The 17457-nt window shown below is 40.9% G+C and overlaps 1 protein-coding gene across 1 annotated transcript in view; it reads left to right on the forward strand.

The window, feature by feature from the left end:
* gbe1b (glucan (1,4-alpha-), branching enzyme 1b) overlaps positions 1-17457 on the forward strand; it is a 91254-nt gene that overhangs the window by 54305 nt on the left and 19492 nt on the right. Inside the window, exons 13-14 of the mRNA XM_056374372.1 lie at positions 5804-5988; positions 10037-10167. Coding sequence (XP_056230347.1) covers positions 5804-5988; positions 10037-10167 — 316 coding nt within the window. The remainder of the gene's footprint in view (positions 1-5803; positions 5989-10036; positions 10168-17457) is intronic.

Below are 17457 nucleotides of genomic sequence, written 5' to 3' on the forward strand. Positions count from 1 at the left end.
TTACATGTGAACACAACACAACCTAAAATATCACACATGGAGAAATATGATTGTAAAGGTGCAGGAATACCAGTGTCATTCTCACTGACCTGCAGGGGTGTCGTGTGGAACATGTGTGCAGGGCTCCACAGGCTGAATCTGTGCTGCATCAGCTGATTCCACTGATGAGCACATCTTCAACCAGAGAGCAGGAACTAACCAGTGATCACTTGGTGAAAAAACCTGCGCTGTGTCCAAATCAAAACCGCATACTAATTGTATGTAGGGTGTATTATATACTGATTTTCATGGTAAACTAGATTTGTATTTATAGTGGTACTGAACCAGTCAATATACTTTCGTATTTTGTGCTTATATCAAATCATGTGGGACCACAGACTGCTGCCAGTTACACTTCAAGAGAAAGCAAACTGCTTTTCCAAAGATCTAATCCTTTTTTTTAATTTGTTTTTTGAAAGATCTTTTTTATTTCTTTGCCGGTGTGAGCAGCTTCCCATCCTCTGTGCGTTGTGTTTAGGAACAAGAGTTCATGAACAGCATACTTGCAAATCCAGCTGATTTTGTATGCATGCTTGCATCTCTGATAATGCTTCATTTTGTCAACATGAATGCACAACACACTGAAAACTTGCTCAGAATTGTGACACACTTGGATAGACACACTCACTGTCACACGCATGGCACATATCTGAATGTGTAATTCAGTTGTAGCTTGAGTCCTCGTGGATCCGTTGACAGTGGTATGTGAAGTAAAACATCTTCTTTGATGGCTTTTTCTCGGTCTGAACTGTGCATTACATGCTGCTGCACTGATCCCTTACTCACTTTTTCCTCACCAGAAAAAAAAAAAAAAATGTACAATGCTTTTGCGGCTGCTCTCATTCCCACCACCTACACATACTGTATGCAATACAGTGCAACTCAAGACAGCTCATTACCCTGCGGCGTGTCGAAAGTCATTCTGGGAAATGTAGGAGCTCAAAAGTACTGTAGATGTTGACGAGCGCGCCTGAGAGTTGATGCACCAAAATAGTAAATTATGCATTGAACATCACATATTGATGTCTGAGAGAAAAAGAGTATCTGAATGTGGATTTTTTTTTTTTCTCCTGGAGTATGAGATCCCTGAGGTAATCACTCTTAGGTGCTACTTAAAGATAGGAGCCACTAGCACGGCATTTGAGAGTATTCTTTTATGCCATTGCTCCCTCTTGACATGTCTTGATATCATATGAAGGCTACCCGAGTCCAGAGACGCCTGTGACTGGCTTTGTGAAATTAAAAAAGGAAGGTTGTCGAGTTGTAGCATGTCTTTGATTTCATTCATCTTTCATTCAGCACAATCCTTTGTTCCTTAGTTGCCTTTCCAAGTGGGTTGAGAATGTAGACAGTATATAGTTTTCTATTGTAATTCCAGTTCTATGATTACAAGTGGTGCCCTCACATCAGCCTCTTTGGCCTTAACTACTCATTTCTCCTGTTCTTTACACTGAACTGTTAATTTATGTGCTTATAGTCACAATGGGATTATTTAACCATATAGGTACAGGTAATGTAGGGTAGCACAGAGTACTGCAAGGTTGTAGGCCAACCTGGAAGTTAGCATCACCCTAGATCCCTTGACAAAAAGCCAATGGGATTTTTCCATTGCCTTTTGGATAACTGCAGAAAAAAAGCTCTGTGACAAACAAAAGTTTATGATTCTCACATGTTTTGTTCAGCAAGATGATCTTCACAAATGAGCATCACAATCGCAAGAGGTTAAAAGCTAATGTTCGACTATAAACTAACTACACCACAGTTGCACGACTTCAGCCTCACCATCACTAATCTTCCAACTCGTAGTTTCATTTAGCGCTTACCTCTTCAAAAAAAAAGCCTTTCCTCTTATAAAGTAAAATGTTAAAGGAATCACAACTGGGTATTAACTTATGTATTTTGCTGTGTATGGTAAGATGACATGTGAAAATGCCTTGAGCTGAGTTAACCGCAGACCTTATATCAGTCATCTAAGCAAAAACCCACAGACATCGGGACAAAGGAACCGGAAGTGCTAAAATGCAAACTAATCTCTGGGTTTTAGGACTCATTCCTGCAGCACTCTTGACTTTTGTCGACTAACAACTATTTGCACTGTCTGTCTACAACCAGATCCCACAGTCTGCATTAAATTGTGAATGACTGTAGAGCATTCAACTATAAATCAGTCAGGAAGGGGGGCACACCGGCTCTGGCCGTACTGTAGAGGTCATATACATGTAGAAGGTATAGTCTCTCAATATTTTAAAACTGCCACACAGTCTCTCTCCAAACTCCTGATATGCAGTATTAAGCACACACTGCCTGTTGCACCACTAGCCTGCAGATTGTCCATCTCATTGCTGCTGGCAACTGAGTCATTCCCACATTTCCCAGTGTGGGTCCAAAGGAGCGATTGTCCAGGGCTCGCTTAGATCTAACATTACATTGTATTATCCAGTACAAGGCTTTCAGTTTAATAAACATTAATAATAAAAAAATTCACCATATGTTTTGTTCAAAGTGTGTTGAAGAGTACACGGGTGTGGATGTGGAGCAGGGGGGGGGGGGGGATGACTTGAACAGCTCAGGAAGGTGCTTGAAATGGATCGTCCCCCCTGAGGCTCTGAAGACACCGGGTAGTCAGAGAGATTGACACTTTAGACAGTCCCCATAGTGGCAGCAGATTACTCACGAGAACTTCATTGCTTGAGGGCAGTCATGCCTACCAGACATGTCATCTGCCACCTGTGCCCGGGGCCATGACACAGCCCACAGCGGCTGTAACATCCGTGGTGAAATTGCTCATTTGCCCTGCTGGGGTGGATGCAAAAAAAAACAGCTCTGTCAGAGATGGGAGCTTTAACCTTTAAGAGACTCCTACCACAACGCCTTCACACACTCATAGATATAGACAAGATTTTTTTTAGTCACCAGGGTGATGAAAACTAGTTTGGAAATGCATTGTAAAAAAAAAAATAAATAAAGAGGACGGCCACAAGGGTGAAGCTTACTGCTAATGGTTGTTGACACACACCTCAAAACAGTGGGAAGGTTTCAGCGAGCTTACTCACCTGACTCACCAGCATGCCAGTGTGAGAACGCAAAGGAAGTCATTGTCTTCAGTCCTTCCATGAGGTGTGGAGTTGTCTTCATCTGCCCAGGGATGACACAGCAGCAAGGGTCTGTGGAGGGGCAGAGGGCCACATTACACTACAGTATGCATCACTGTCAATACGCTGGACCTTCATCCATGGTGAATATGCTATATAGCTGTTATAGCACTGCTGTTTTCTTGTCATCTGTTGAAAAAGCCATGTGACCCATTGCTCTCTAAGCTGGCAGTTGATCCCCATGGCAGCATTCTCAGCACTGAGGTGACGCTGGTGAGCATAACCCAGAGAAGAGGGAAGAAAAGTAGATGAAAGGTAGCGTCGTTGCTGCCCTCACGCAAGCTCCAGTAGGGTTAAATAAACTCATTCCGACTTGCTGAGCACATGCAGTGCAGGGCAATTTTCAGTCTGTAAAAATGCGGAGTGGCTATTTCTAGGAATGGAGGATGAAGCAGAACTTCAGTACAACAACTGATCTTCTTATACAACGGAAATGGATCAAGACGATCACACCATATAGATCCAAAGGCACTGAAAGCATTATTTATATATACAGTATGTATACTGTATTTACTAGATCTTACTTAAAGATATGCTAATATACTTTTTCATGTGGTATTCCTACCTCAAAGAGCTTATGTGATATCTTTCATTCGTTGTTTGTGATTTGTGACAGTCATATGTTGACAATAAACAGCCACCTTGGTGTAATATTTAATGTGGATTCACTCTCCCATGAGGACGAAACCTAATGATTTTGCCGATCCTTTGACCTTCCCTCTAGTGCAGCAATAAGTGCAAAAAATGTAATGGTCAACACATCACAAAAACAAAAATAAATGTTACTATTAGCAAGAATCTTATCGATTTCGCTGACCCTCTGACCTACACTGTGGCACCGTCATTACATCACACTTCGGAATTTTGAATGTGTGTAAATCATCGCCAGTTACTAACACAGACACGAGACTAGTTTTCCAGTGACTAAAATTAGATTAGAGTTTGATGTTTAAGATTGCTCAGTATTAAAATTAAGTTTGGACTTTGACTTATTTGCTTTTGCATAAAGAGCAATTAAAGTCATACCAATGCAATATACAATGTTTGACTTTTTTCAAAATTCTGCAACTATACAGTATAGGTCCTGTGCTCGGTGAGATTATTTGCACATGAAATATTAATAGTGGAAGTACAGATGCGCAGTGAATGTGTGCTGTGTGGTGTACTGATTCCTCTTGGTGGAGTGCAGGGAAGAAAGTCGGCCTGTAACTGCCTGTGTTGCAAGTTTGAGGTGGAATTCTCTCCTTTACATTTCAAGTTCAGCTGTGTGGGAGGCTTGTTATTCATGCAGATGTCACAAGAAAAGGCTCTCTCTCTCTCTCTCTCTCTCTCTCTCTCTCTCTCTCTCTCTCTCTCTCTCTCTCTCTCTCTCTCTCTCTCTCTCTCTCTCTCTCTCTCTCTCTCTCTCTCTCTCTCTCTCCCTCCCTCTCTCTCTCTCTCTCTCTCCCTCTCTCTCTCACTGCATGTCTATGCTGCCCTAATTCCTAGGCAAGTGCTGCAGTGGGCTTGTTGTACTGGCAGTCCATGCCTTATTGTTCGGTACTTCTTTAACACCTACATAATGTATTTCATTAGAATCTGCTGTCACTCTCTGTCCGTTCCACTTCATCCCATCACTCTGAGTTTTTATTTTTTATTTTTAAGGAAGTGGGATCTCTTTGCACCAAATAAACAACTGCCCTCTATTCTGTTGCCATGCATCTTCCTCTGTCTCTTGTCTGTGTATTTTGTTCCTCTGCTGGGAATTCAATTATCCTGGCTGTTGTTTTATGATGTTGTCGTGACATCCGATGACGGATTCATTATCTCATCTCCTGACATGACAGCATCGTAGAAACGGGATTGTTCTTTCCTACACTTTCCCTTCACTTCGCTGCATTCGGCTTTACATCCGGACTGTGTAACTCTGTCTGCATCAGTGATACTAGTCTGAGGTTTTTGTTAAGGAGTAGTTACATTAAAGGCATGTTGGTTGCGATGGTTGTTACGTGGCTGAATAATTCAGAAATTCAGATGATGTTTTGACAAAAGTGATTTAATCAACAATGTGACAAAGAGATATCTCTTCCAGGATTCCCTCTTTTTGTGTCACTCTTACAGACTCCTTTGCAGTTTCTCCCCATTTCCAGCAATGACTTGAAGTTTGCTCTCTTTTATGGGAATAATATATAAATATATCCTGGTGATTTCTCTTTTTTTTTTTTTTTTTTTTTTGCATATATTTGTTGAAAAAGTGAAACTCAAATAAAAGTTATGGGATTTATTTGCAGTATTTTTACTTGTGTTGGCTTCTCTTTTTAAAGTTTTACTCATGAAAGGACGGGTTCCTCTGTGACAGGAAGGTTGGCACACTGTAGGTGAAAATGTTGCAAGAGCTTTGTGGCTGTGTTTTAATATGGAAAGTACTAACCTCTGCTGGGGTTATAAAGAGGCTGCAGACTGTCGCTGACTCTGGTCTCTTTGATCTCCGTCTTTTTTTGTCTTCTTAAAAATTGCACAAAACCTGAAAATATCCTGATATAGCGCGACACGATAGAGTATGCTAATTCACAGAGACTGTGTGCCTTTCCCTTCATAATATACATTCTTTAATAACACTCTCTGTGTTGCAGGGAATGAGTTTGGCCATCCTGAGTGGCTGGATTTCCCCAGAGTGGGGAACAATCAGAGTTACCACTATGCCCGCCGGCAGTATAACCTACTGGATATGGATCACCTCCGCTACAGTCAGCTCTACGCCTTTGACCGGGACATGAACCGTACCGAAGACAAGTATGGCTGGCTGGCTGCCCCACCTGTAAGGACATCACATGCTCACTTTACAGTAGGCTTTGTGCAGACAGTCTCAATGACAAAATCACATGAACATATATTGTCACAGCACCATTTTTAGTCACATACAGAATATTTAATCATTTCTTGTTTCCTAGCTGATTGTCCATAAGTGATTTTGCTCATGTAAGATGATTTTTATTTAAGAATAAATGTATTCTGAAGACACTATCTTTACAGGTACAGGTTCAAAATTTGGGAGTAGTGTAGGTATGTTGAACCTGAACCCAGGCAGCAGATCACCATAAAGAGAGTTCATTTTGGAAATGTCTTGTTTCTCTGGCTGCTGTCAAGGTGAACAGTAATAGATTTCACTCTCCTCCTGTAGCTTCTCTCTTTGCCTGCTATTGAAGCTTATGGGAGAAAAGAAAAGATGTTTTTCTCTTGAGGAGCTGGTAGCAAAGTAATAGGATAATGCAAATGGAGAGTGTGGCTAAATTGACAGGGATTAGGAGTAAGTCTGTGTAATTGATTCAAAAATATCCTCCCTCACATCCCCAGGAATCAGTCTTCTGATTAGAATGACTTCACCTTGGTGCCTCGCGCTCTCACCTGCGCTTTGCTCCTCAGCAAACGGCAGACAAATGCAGCAGAGTAGGAAATGTATCAGAGAGCGCAATTAGAGACATGTCTGGTTCACAAGGATAATTTCTGCATATTGGTCTATCAGTCAGACGTATGCTCTGACTTACTGGAGCCTCTAACACCTTTTTACAACTGGATGAAATGGAGCTTTGAAGGTAAAGCAAAGCAGAGGCAGAGCCTGGCTGCTTTCTCTGCTCTCTTTTGGGGGGAATTGGAGGGAATGCTGATCCCAAAGGATGCTATTGGCAGGGAAGATGCATACATTTGACACTGGAGCTGACCCGTTACACATCGGGTGCTGTTTTTCTTGGTTGTTTCAATGGCTTTTTATGTGAGATCATATAGTAGATGCCAGCCCTGCAATGTATACTGCAGACATCATGGAATTTTGTTCTTTCTTGAAGTTGATTCATAACCTCATAATATTATAAATATAATGTAAGATGATATAATGGCAGTCTAAAGGTTGTCATTTCCGTTAAGTTAAATTGCATGTGAAGCTCTGGGCAGCTGTAATGTATAGGGAGCAGGAAGACCATCCATCACAAGGGTAATATCTGAATATTGGGCCTTATTTCAGATACATCTGATGGCAGGAGTTTACCCTGCTGGAGTGCTCTTGAACACAACATCCACTTAGGGCAGAAGCTACCTCTTATTTAAGGCTGGAGAGGATGTGCATGTAATTAGCTCTCATGTTTTCTTTTGCTGTGATCATGGAATAACAGATTTTGTTTTTGATCACACACCATAAAAAAAAGACCGTTTTAATATTAAGCTGCTAGATATTTATTCTGTGATCATCAGAAAGGTTTGGACTGATTGTTGTCAATATTACAAAAATGTTTTTATGTCGAGATCACTGAAAACAGTTTTCAAATGGTTTTTCAAAAAATGATTTCTTTGTCTTTGATTCTTGAAATGTAATTATGTAAACCTTGAGGAAGTGAAGCAACATGTGTAATAAGCCAGTTCCAGGGGTGGGGTTTCTATAGCTCTGCCTGCACTTCTGCTCTCTGTCCTCGGAAGCAGCTGCGACAAAAAAGAAAAAAAAAAAAGAGAAAAAAATTGTTCAGGGATTGATACAACATCACAAAAAGACTTTGTAGAACATTACTCACAGATAACGCCAATAACTGCTCAGAGATTCAGCTGTAATAAGTAGATGAGTCTGAATCCTCTGTACAGCTTATCAATGACATTGCCAAGGTAATCACGCTGAGTGGGAATATTCTATAGCTCGGTTCAATATTTCACTGTGGTGGTAAGATCCAAGGGCATTCTGTAGTTAAAATGAGGAGCAGGAGAGGATCTGTCGGCAGCTCTCCTCGTTGTCCCAGGTATAAGTGAGCTTAGCAGACTTTGCTTAAAAGTGTGATTTTTGCCCACCTCTTTTGAAGATGTGCAGCTGTGAGCTTCAAAAGGCCAAACTCTGGACATGAACTGAGGCCCCTCTTATTGAAGAGATAGCATCAATTCAGGTCTTCCTCTGTGATAGAATGGAAATAAATCAGTACACACTAGTGAGCGGACTATGGCATTCAGTGTGTAGTGTGTGTTTTACTTAGACCCGCATTACTTAACCGCTATGTCGCGAACCATTACAGTTGCCCATAAGATGCTTTTATTTTTTCGTAATATAACGTAAAGGTCCCATATGTCAGTGTAGTTTTACATCTCCTCCTTCAGGCTTCTCTCTGGAGCTCTAGTAGCGTTGAGCCTCTCTCCTGATTGGCTGACTGTCTTCTGAGTAATCAGATAAACACATAGCAGATTTCAGGTAAACACTCAGAGAAGGTCGGATGGGTCCAGGTGGGCGGGGCTTGGGGCATGGCTGACAGTGGTTACTCCTTTGTTTTGATGTCGCAAAGTTACAGAAATCCTGAAGGCTGGTTTTAAAGCTCAGTTTCTGAATACAGGCTGTGTGCATTTCTCTGTGGGCTGAGCACTTTGATACTTTCACAGTATTAATATAGAAACCTGCTTTATAATCAAAAAAGACATGGACAACTACCTTTATACAATATGGGACCTTTAAATCTATCTTTATCTATAGTAGTAAAAGCAGTCTATGAAACCCAACATTAAGATTTTATGTTCACATTAGGATACACTTAGAACATTGAGGTCAACAGAGGTCTTGGGATTTACTGTACCTAACACCGTCTGTGACTTGAGCCCTTTGTGCATTAGGCTATAATTCGGTCACACAGTGTTCCCCAAGAAAACCTTAGGGGAAAAGTCAAGAAATTATTTTTGACCTCTAATCCAGCAGCGGGGTACATCTTCAAAATGTATTTTCAATGTCTCCTATCTCCCTGGAAACATAAAACGTTCACCCAGGGCAAAACCAAATGTTTAAATCCAATTTTTCCACAAACTGTGGCGGCTGCATCTACAGCTGACTTAACGTACGTTCCCAGTGAAGGAAAAAAGAGCAGAGGGGATGGTCGCAGTTCGTGGAAAATATTGGATTTGAACAGTGGTTTCACAAAACTATTTTCATTCAGAGTGTTTAGGTCACAAATAGGGTTACTGTAGGGATTTACCCTGCTCTCATTGCCTGGCTAAGTTTCACCCAGAGCTGTTGTTTCAGTTCAGCATTCTGCTGCAGGCAGTGACAGAAACAGAAATTTAACAGGCTCTTAGACCTAGAGTCAAACTGAAAGACGGTGCACATCAGGTGAGCTACTTTTTCTTGCTGCACACTCGAAGGTTATTACATAATTATTTGGATTTTTCCAACAAACATCAACAGATTCTGAATATAATCAGATTTTATAATTACCGCCAGGTCTGTTGATTGCATTTAAATTTCTTTATTTATTTATTTATAAGTAAGAAATATCTTTTACTGTATATGCTTATTGGGTCCCAGCTTAATGGATGCAGGTTGTATTTGTTAGAGGGTTTGTAAGAGGAGCTTGGCATTGCTCCAAATATTTGGACTTCTCACGTAGAAATGGACTCGGTAAAAGACTCCAGACTGTCGGCTCATTCCTTACCCTCTGTCCTCTCCGCCGGTCCGGTTGCAGGGGTTCTTATCTTCTCGTTCAGCCGTGAATATGCTGCCCTGAAATTGGCTCGGGGAACAAGGCACTAAAAATAGGGGGTTGGGTGACATTGATAATCTCTGCTAATGACACGTTAACAGTAGCTCGCTCCACAGGAGAGTGGCGGCTTTATCATGTGCAGCTGTCTAAAGCTGACAGCGTGCACCTTGCACTACCCTGGGCCGCTGCTTTCTGCTGATGAGTGCCACCTGAAATTTGATGTGGGGGAATGTTACTCAGTCTATTTGGAAATGTGAAGTCCACTGATATAATGTGGCCCATTATAACTCTCTAAATCCAAGATGAGAAAGGTAATGACTATTCATGAAGAACTATTTTATTAGCTTTTCTTTTCTCTCCCTTTTCCCCCTCCAGGCCTTTGTCAGCGCCAAGCATGAAGAGGACAAGGTCATTGTGTTTGACAGGGCAAATGTGCTCTTTATCTTCAACTTCCACCCCAGTAAGAGCTTCCAGAGCTACAGGGTGGCTGTAGAAGTTCCAGGAAAGTATCCTTTCAGCCTTCATCTGTCATGTCGCTGCTTGTTTCCTCTACATCTTCAGACATTAGCTTTCCTCTGTCACGCCACGGTGCACACTCGCAGTGCCTCTCAGAGTAATGATGTCTTTGTTTGTTACTTAATCTTTATGAGCTTGATAAAATCACTAACTGAGGATATTATAACCAAAACAGTTAACGTCTAAAGGGGCAGAAAGGAGACAGAAGTGGAAAGATGGGAACTGCTTAATCCATGTGCGCACTGACACTTTTAAAGCTCACAGAGAGTATGTGAACTCTTTTGGGAAGGCATGATTGAAATACAGTCCGTCAACTACTATTTAGTACAGGAACTGTGTGTGGATGAATATTACCAATTTACCCTTTTTTTTTTTTTTTTTTACCCAATTTACCCAGTTACCCTTTAACTTTTTAACATTTAGCAGCATCAACACGTCCAGATTTCCTCTTTTCACACTTCATCACAGTATTCTCTAAAACAAATGACCACATTTTCCATCAGATCAGTTGTAGCTGTACTTTTAAATGCTAATATCACAGGGCTGCTCAGTTGTGCGGCTATATAATTTTTAAAGGATAAGGCTAACAAAAAGAAAAGATCAAAACCAACAGTGCATTATTTTGTCTCTCAGTACTCATATTACCCCATATTTGTTCTGTCTAAAGGGAACAGAGCAGATTTTCCATTAATCGGAAGGTCAGTGGTTCGATTCTTGGCTCCTCCAGTCTGCATTTCTAAGTGTCCTTGGCCAAGATACCGAACCCCAAATTGCCCCCGATGTATCATCAGTGTGTGAGTGTGTGTATGGTAGAGAAGCGGTATATGTGTAAGAAAAGGCGCTCTAGGGAAGACTAGAGAATATAAGTGCAGTCCATTTAAAGACATAAATCTTGAAACACACATCACATATATACAGTTTCAATTAAATTAAAATAAAAAAAGTCTAAGCAATTCCCTCAATCACCCGGGCAGTGTAGTTACTGTATTATCAACGCTCACTCCAACCGGAATACAAGTTGCTCGGGGGTATTCGATGGGGACTATTTTCAGCAGTGGATCTGGAGTGCTAATGAGTAACAGGAACGGTAGCAGCATGTGTGGGAGTGACTCAAAAATAAACTACAGTGCGTGTTCATGGTAATGAAGCAAAACGTGTCACACAGTGCAACAGTGTGGCCCATGACGTTGTTTTAATAGCTTTTGGACAACATCTCCCCTGTGCACTATGGCACAGAGAGACTGCCCTCCTGTGAAAAACAAGCAGACAGGTCGTTTGTGCAGCACTTTATTATGACCCATAGTTACGTTTTGTTGTTAGGCAACATCTAGTGGTCGTGGTAATTATGACAGGAGCAAAGGGGAAAGTGCAGTGACGTAGTATAAAGAGCGACAAAGTCTATGTTAGGAGGAGCAGAGATGCTTTTGTGCATACTTCAGTTGTAACGAGTGGTTATTTGAGTTACTGTTGCCTTTCTATCAGCTCAAACCAGTCTGGCCATCCTCCTCTGACCTCTGGCATCAACAAGGCATTTTCGCTCAGAGAACTGCAGCTCACTGGATATTTTCTCTTTTTCGGACCATTCTCTGTAAAACCCTAGAGGTGGTTGTGTACGAAAATCCCAGTAGATCAGCAGTTTCTGAAATACTCAGACCAGCCCGTCTGGCACCAACAACCATGCCACGTTCAAAGTCACTAATTCTGTCCCCATTCTGATGCTCGGTTTGAACTTCAGCAGATCGTCTACAATCCTAAATGGATTGAGTTGCTGCCATGTGATTGGCCTATTAGATATCTGCGTAAACGAGCAGTTGAACAGGTTTACCTAATAAAGTGGCCGGTGAGTGTTTATTAAGATTGCCTTAAAGATTTCAACATGAGACAGGTCATACTTTCATACCATCAAAGTGAGTAAGTAGCTTATCTCCAATGTGTGAAAATCAACAGCAACTGTATTCAGTCACATGGTTATGTCATCTTCACCACTAAGTGTTGATATGAGATTGAAGGCTGGTTCAAAATGAATTTATCAATAAGTTAGTCAGGGCTTTGAAGAGAATGAAAATCACCTGTGCAAATAGTGCCTTCCTCTTCTGGCCCGAGAAGGGGATCAGGATCTAAACACTGTGTCAGACTTGTTTAAAGCAATTGTGCCTTTGTAAAGACCCACAATTTTACTGGTTGTGTTTTCTCCGAGGCTAATACTTTTGTGATATAATTTTGGCAGTCGCTGTTGAGAGGAATATGAGTCAGTTGTTTATAGTGGTGTTGTTATGCTATTAGAGAGAAATAATAGCAGAGCCCAGTGATTCAGAAAGCGCTCTCTTTAGCAGCATTGGCTGTCTGTCTTCCCAGCGAGCAGCGCAGAGGAATTTAATGAGTCCCACAGTTGTGATTACAGCAGGCTTAATGATCAGGGATGTGAAGGGGGACAGAAATCTGACAGATTTGTATTTATTATAACGGACATCACTCTCTTCTGGGGCTCACTGTAGCTCACGCCAGCAGTTTCCCGGATGGATACGAAGCTGTGTTGTTTCCTCAGCTATGACTTCAATATTGTGATGGAGAGTCGAAATGCTGACAGAGTTTGTTAGTTTTCTCTGGACGCCAGCGGTTCAAACCACTACACATGAGCAATTCAGTCTCAAATTATGATGATTCGATTGGCTGACAATGAGGCTGTTAAACAGCAGTTGTTCCTTTGAGTTCTACAGTTTTTTTGTTTTGTTTTGTTTCATTTAGAGGGATAAGTTGATGCTTCTTGCTAATTATAATGAAAATAAAACTGTGTCAAAATGTAATGAAATATCCTAAATGAAAAAAGCTTTTCATACAGTATCAGCCTGATGATGTCATTATATTAACCAGCAATATGTTTTATTACATTTCAAATAGTTTCTCTCACTGGTTATGACATTATCTGGCAATTATTATATCGTTACATAGATGTTTAGGTTATAATGTCCCTGATGCCTGGGTAGCATGATTATTACAGTGGATAAAAAACAATACACAAAGAACATGTCTAATCTCTATTGCGCGTGTTAATCAGCATCTAAAAATATAGGGGCAAAAACCCCTAAACATGTTATTAAATGTGAATAGTGAGACAGAACAATAATCAAGTTTATTTGATGATTAAAAAGATAATAGGAGTAACTCGTAATCTCTTAGTATCATGTGTTAATTGTGAGCTTGTTTGATGTGCAATTATTGTGCGTTCTGCGTCGTGTTTTCAGCTCTGGTTTAATGGGGTAAATCTCGGGCACAGCACTAATAGCCTTGCTGCACAGTGTCTGTAACACCATTTTTGAGGGTTTATTTTCATTTAGATGGAACCACATCTTTTCCTCCTGGTGCTCCTTTTGATGTTTAAGGAGAGGCCTCAGACACTGGGTGGGTTGAGAGGAAATGCAAATAAATGTGAGGGCAAAGCTCTGGCTGTCATTATACAGAGAGGCAGTAAACACATAAAGGCAAATGTGCCGTGTGTGAGGAAGGTAAATGCGCCGTGTGTATGAGGAGATGCAGATCCTCCGATGGGAATGTGTGCAGAGGATCCAATTAGGGAGGAAGACAGATGAAAGTGCCACTCAGAGGCAGAGGAGGTAAACAAGACAAGCTCAAAGAGTCCAAAAGTGCTTTTTCATTACACTCAGCTGTCATATACTTAAACTTTCTTCTACCTGTGTGAGGGTCAGGGATGTCACAGAGGAGCCCCACACCACAGCTGTATCAGGAAATGATAGCTGGATGCTGCTGACCATGCTGTGTACCACTGAAAATGGATCCAATACGGGAGTCATTTCCTTTGGCCATATGGCAAGTAGTGTATTGTATCAGAGAGTGTCTCTTGGATGGCTGCATGTTAGTCTGGGTGGATTTCCAGTTGGTTTCTCTTATTACCAAACTAAATGGCATCTCATAATGTCTCGATACATTGCTTAATTACACAGAGGAACTCTAAGAAAAAATAGTTGTCGATGTAATGCTGAAAAAAAATATCCCTAGTTGAAGCTTTACAGATGTGTTACAGCTAAATAACTTTTGTGGTTTTAAGGTAAAACGTAAAAGTCTGCTGTTTTAACTCTACAATAAATAAATAACTATATAGTCGTCGTCCCTCAGCACCAGTCCATAGCTGGATGCTCAGTGACTGTTTGGCCTCCTCGTATTTTTAGACAAGCATTTTATTGCTTCTCATTGTCCTCTTTTGAATGTGTGTGTGTGTGTGTGTTTTTTTTTTTCCTCTCTCTCCACAAGGAACAGGAGAGAAAGTGAAGTGAAGCACCTCGCCGAAAATGTTGGCCATTAAAATGCAGTCAACGTCAGCTTTTCGACAGGCACTCAAACCATCACTGTTTTTTATTATTTTCTCTCTGACTCGTGGTGGACACATTCTTCAGGCAGTGGGCTTTATCTGGCTGGTTGGAGTATTTGAAATCCCAGTTGGATCCCGTCATGAAAGCTGTACCTGTCAGGGCAGATTGGTCTTTGATTTACCCGGTGCCAATAGGCAGTTGAGATTGTGTCAGGTCATCATTCTCTGTTCCTTCAATGCCATTTGGAATAATTCAACTACATGTGTAGTGACACTAACTAACTAGGATTTAGGATAACATGCACAGTTCTGTGCATAGGTGACAACAATTTACTTTGGTATTATCTAGAATGAATCGTATGAGGAAAATATGCATCTACTTCCTGTAAGATACATCAAGATGGATTGAGTAAACAAAGTTGCATTACTTTTCTCTGCATGAGATCCCATTAGGTTGTGAATGTACCAGATATCATCCGCAGACATCCTCATCAATCCAGAGGCTTAATCTGTGATTTCGGATTTTGTCGTGTTGAAACGCTGTAGACAAACAGACGAGCTACTTTATTTCAGGCATTAAAGGAAAATTCTATTTCATTATAACTTTGCTCTTATTTTTGTAGTTTTTACCATCGTTTCTCTCATTATGATGACACTGCGCTCGATAAGTTCCTCAGATCTGGGAATAGGCTGACATTACCAAAGGAGTATGAGGAGGCAAGAAAAACAAGCAGTCAGTTAATCAGACAGGCTGTACACAAGCCAACAGTTTAGCCAAAGTGTCTACCACTTTATTTGTAGGTAAAATAATAATAACAGCCTTTTAACTCCTGTAAGTATGCCACAACAGTTTTTCCCATCTCCAATTAAAATAAAACGCACCACTATTAACAGGTAAATCAGGCAGCTACCTGGTGCACAAATAATAATCTGCAGCTCAACACACCCAAAACTCCTGAACTCATTATTGACTTTGAGAGGCATGAACCTCATCCCAAAAACTGCCCTACAGAAGTTGAAATTTCCTAGCACCCATTTCTGCAATATCCTCAGGTGGAACATAGACACAGACCATGTTGTCAAAAATGCCCAGCAAAGACTTTTCTTTTTTTTTTCTCAGGCAGCTCAGTACATTTAAATTAAGACAACAAATCAGGCTCCGTTTCTAAACAGCAATGTTTGAAAGTGAAACCCACAATAGACACCACTGGATTCTGAGTCAGCCATCCAGAATCATGGGCACCACCCTCCCTCCATCAATGAAATCCTTCTTCCAAAACTAACTGTGAAAAAAAAAGATAATTTACCAATTTGTTGATGATGATTCCCTCAATGCAGAGGAAGACTGTTTACACAAAGCTACGGCAAGTACAGTGGTCAAAGAAAGAAGTCAGTCAGTAAACTGTGATGGAGGTTTTCAATGTACAGTTTTGGTAATAATTTGTCCTTTTTCAATTGTTTTCCCTTTTAAAGTTTGAAGTTTGGCTGACTATTTAAATACTATAAATACAAAGCTACAGTGACAGATAAGAAGGAGAATTCTGACAGTAAGACTCGTCACACTGACAGCAAGTTTAACAATACAAAGCAGTTACACCCACCCAACTTTTTGTGCAAATGTATAGCTTTATTTCATATGTAATGAGAATTTCAAAATAAAAGAATGTTCATCATTTTGTATAAAAAGTTTGACAAAAGCCTGTCTGGATCTCGCTGGACTTGTTACAACCAAACAAAGCAACAGAGAATAAAACAGCTGTGCTCAAGGCTGTTAAATAGTACAGTAGGTGTCACGCCTTTTATACAAAGAGATGGGCATTCCTTTATTTTGAAATGAATAGTCTTTAAGGGTCCCGCTTTACATCAGTTTATGTGTCTTGGCTGCTGCCACCTCTTATTCCTCTTTGGCAGAAACTGTTTCTTGCCGTTTCTTACACTCTGATGTAACTTGCACCAACTGAGCAGAAAGCAGGGAAAAGTCGACTCTGAAAAGGCAAGATGTGGTATTTAGAATGCCTTACAAGGCCAGGCCACATTCTTCAGATGTGCACACATATCTTAACTCTTGTTCACCCACGCCAGGGTGCTATTACTTTCATAAAGCCAGAAAGAAAAAAAAACAAAACAACAGGCTGGTGGAGAAACTACATGGTGGCTCGGTCTGCAATCATGGTCATGGCCAGATTCTTTTCAGGTCACCAATGGCTCTAATCATCAAGCTGCCTTCTTTTCCTTCTGCCCATTGGACGAAATTGATTGTGTTCGTAAGGCTTCCCCTTTATTCACAAAGGACGTATTGATAACAATACTTTACAGCTCAACGGCAGGCTATAGTTGCAGCCGTCTGTGGCCACTAACAAGGACATAATCACTCAAAGCTTCCAGCCGCCAATTTGTGCTGGTTGTTGCTTCCTTGCAGAAAGGTTTGCTGGGAATTACTGTAACTATGCATCATTTCCAGTGCACTATGTGCCAGAGGCGTGCACAAATACAGTACAAATGCACAGCAAGCAGTGTGAAGAAGCACCGTAGTAATTCCCAACACTCTCCATCCATTCTGAATGATATTATTGGAAAATATTTACAGTTCACAAACATATTCCATGCTCCATTATGGTTAATGTAAATGTTTTTCTTGTTTGTATTAGGAGAATTAACCTTTGGAATCAAATACATCCTCAGTTTCCCAAAAGCATTACAGCCTTTGAGAGAATATTTGCATATTCTTCTGGTAGTTATTGTAAAACCTCCCTAGGAAAGTGAGTTTGTTATGTTAATAAACTAGCATGGCGGCGAGTAGAGCAGAGGAGGTTTGAAGGAGGGGCTCTCTCTCTCCTCAGCAGAAACAATGCACAGAGCAGCACTTCTTTTTAATCATCACTATCAAAGCAGACAAGCAGGCAGCAAAAGCGGAATTTTCCCGGCTCTGGGGCAGAACGAGGCAGTGTTTGAGGAT

The sequence above is a fragment of the Seriola aureovittata genome, chromosome 4 (assembly GCF_021018895.1).
Source record: "Seriola aureovittata isolate HTS-2021-v1 ecotype China chromosome 4, ASM2101889v1, whole genome shotgun sequence".
Taxonomy (NCBI): Eukaryota; Metazoa; Chordata; class Actinopteri; order Carangiformes; family Carangidae; genus Seriola; species Seriola aureovittata.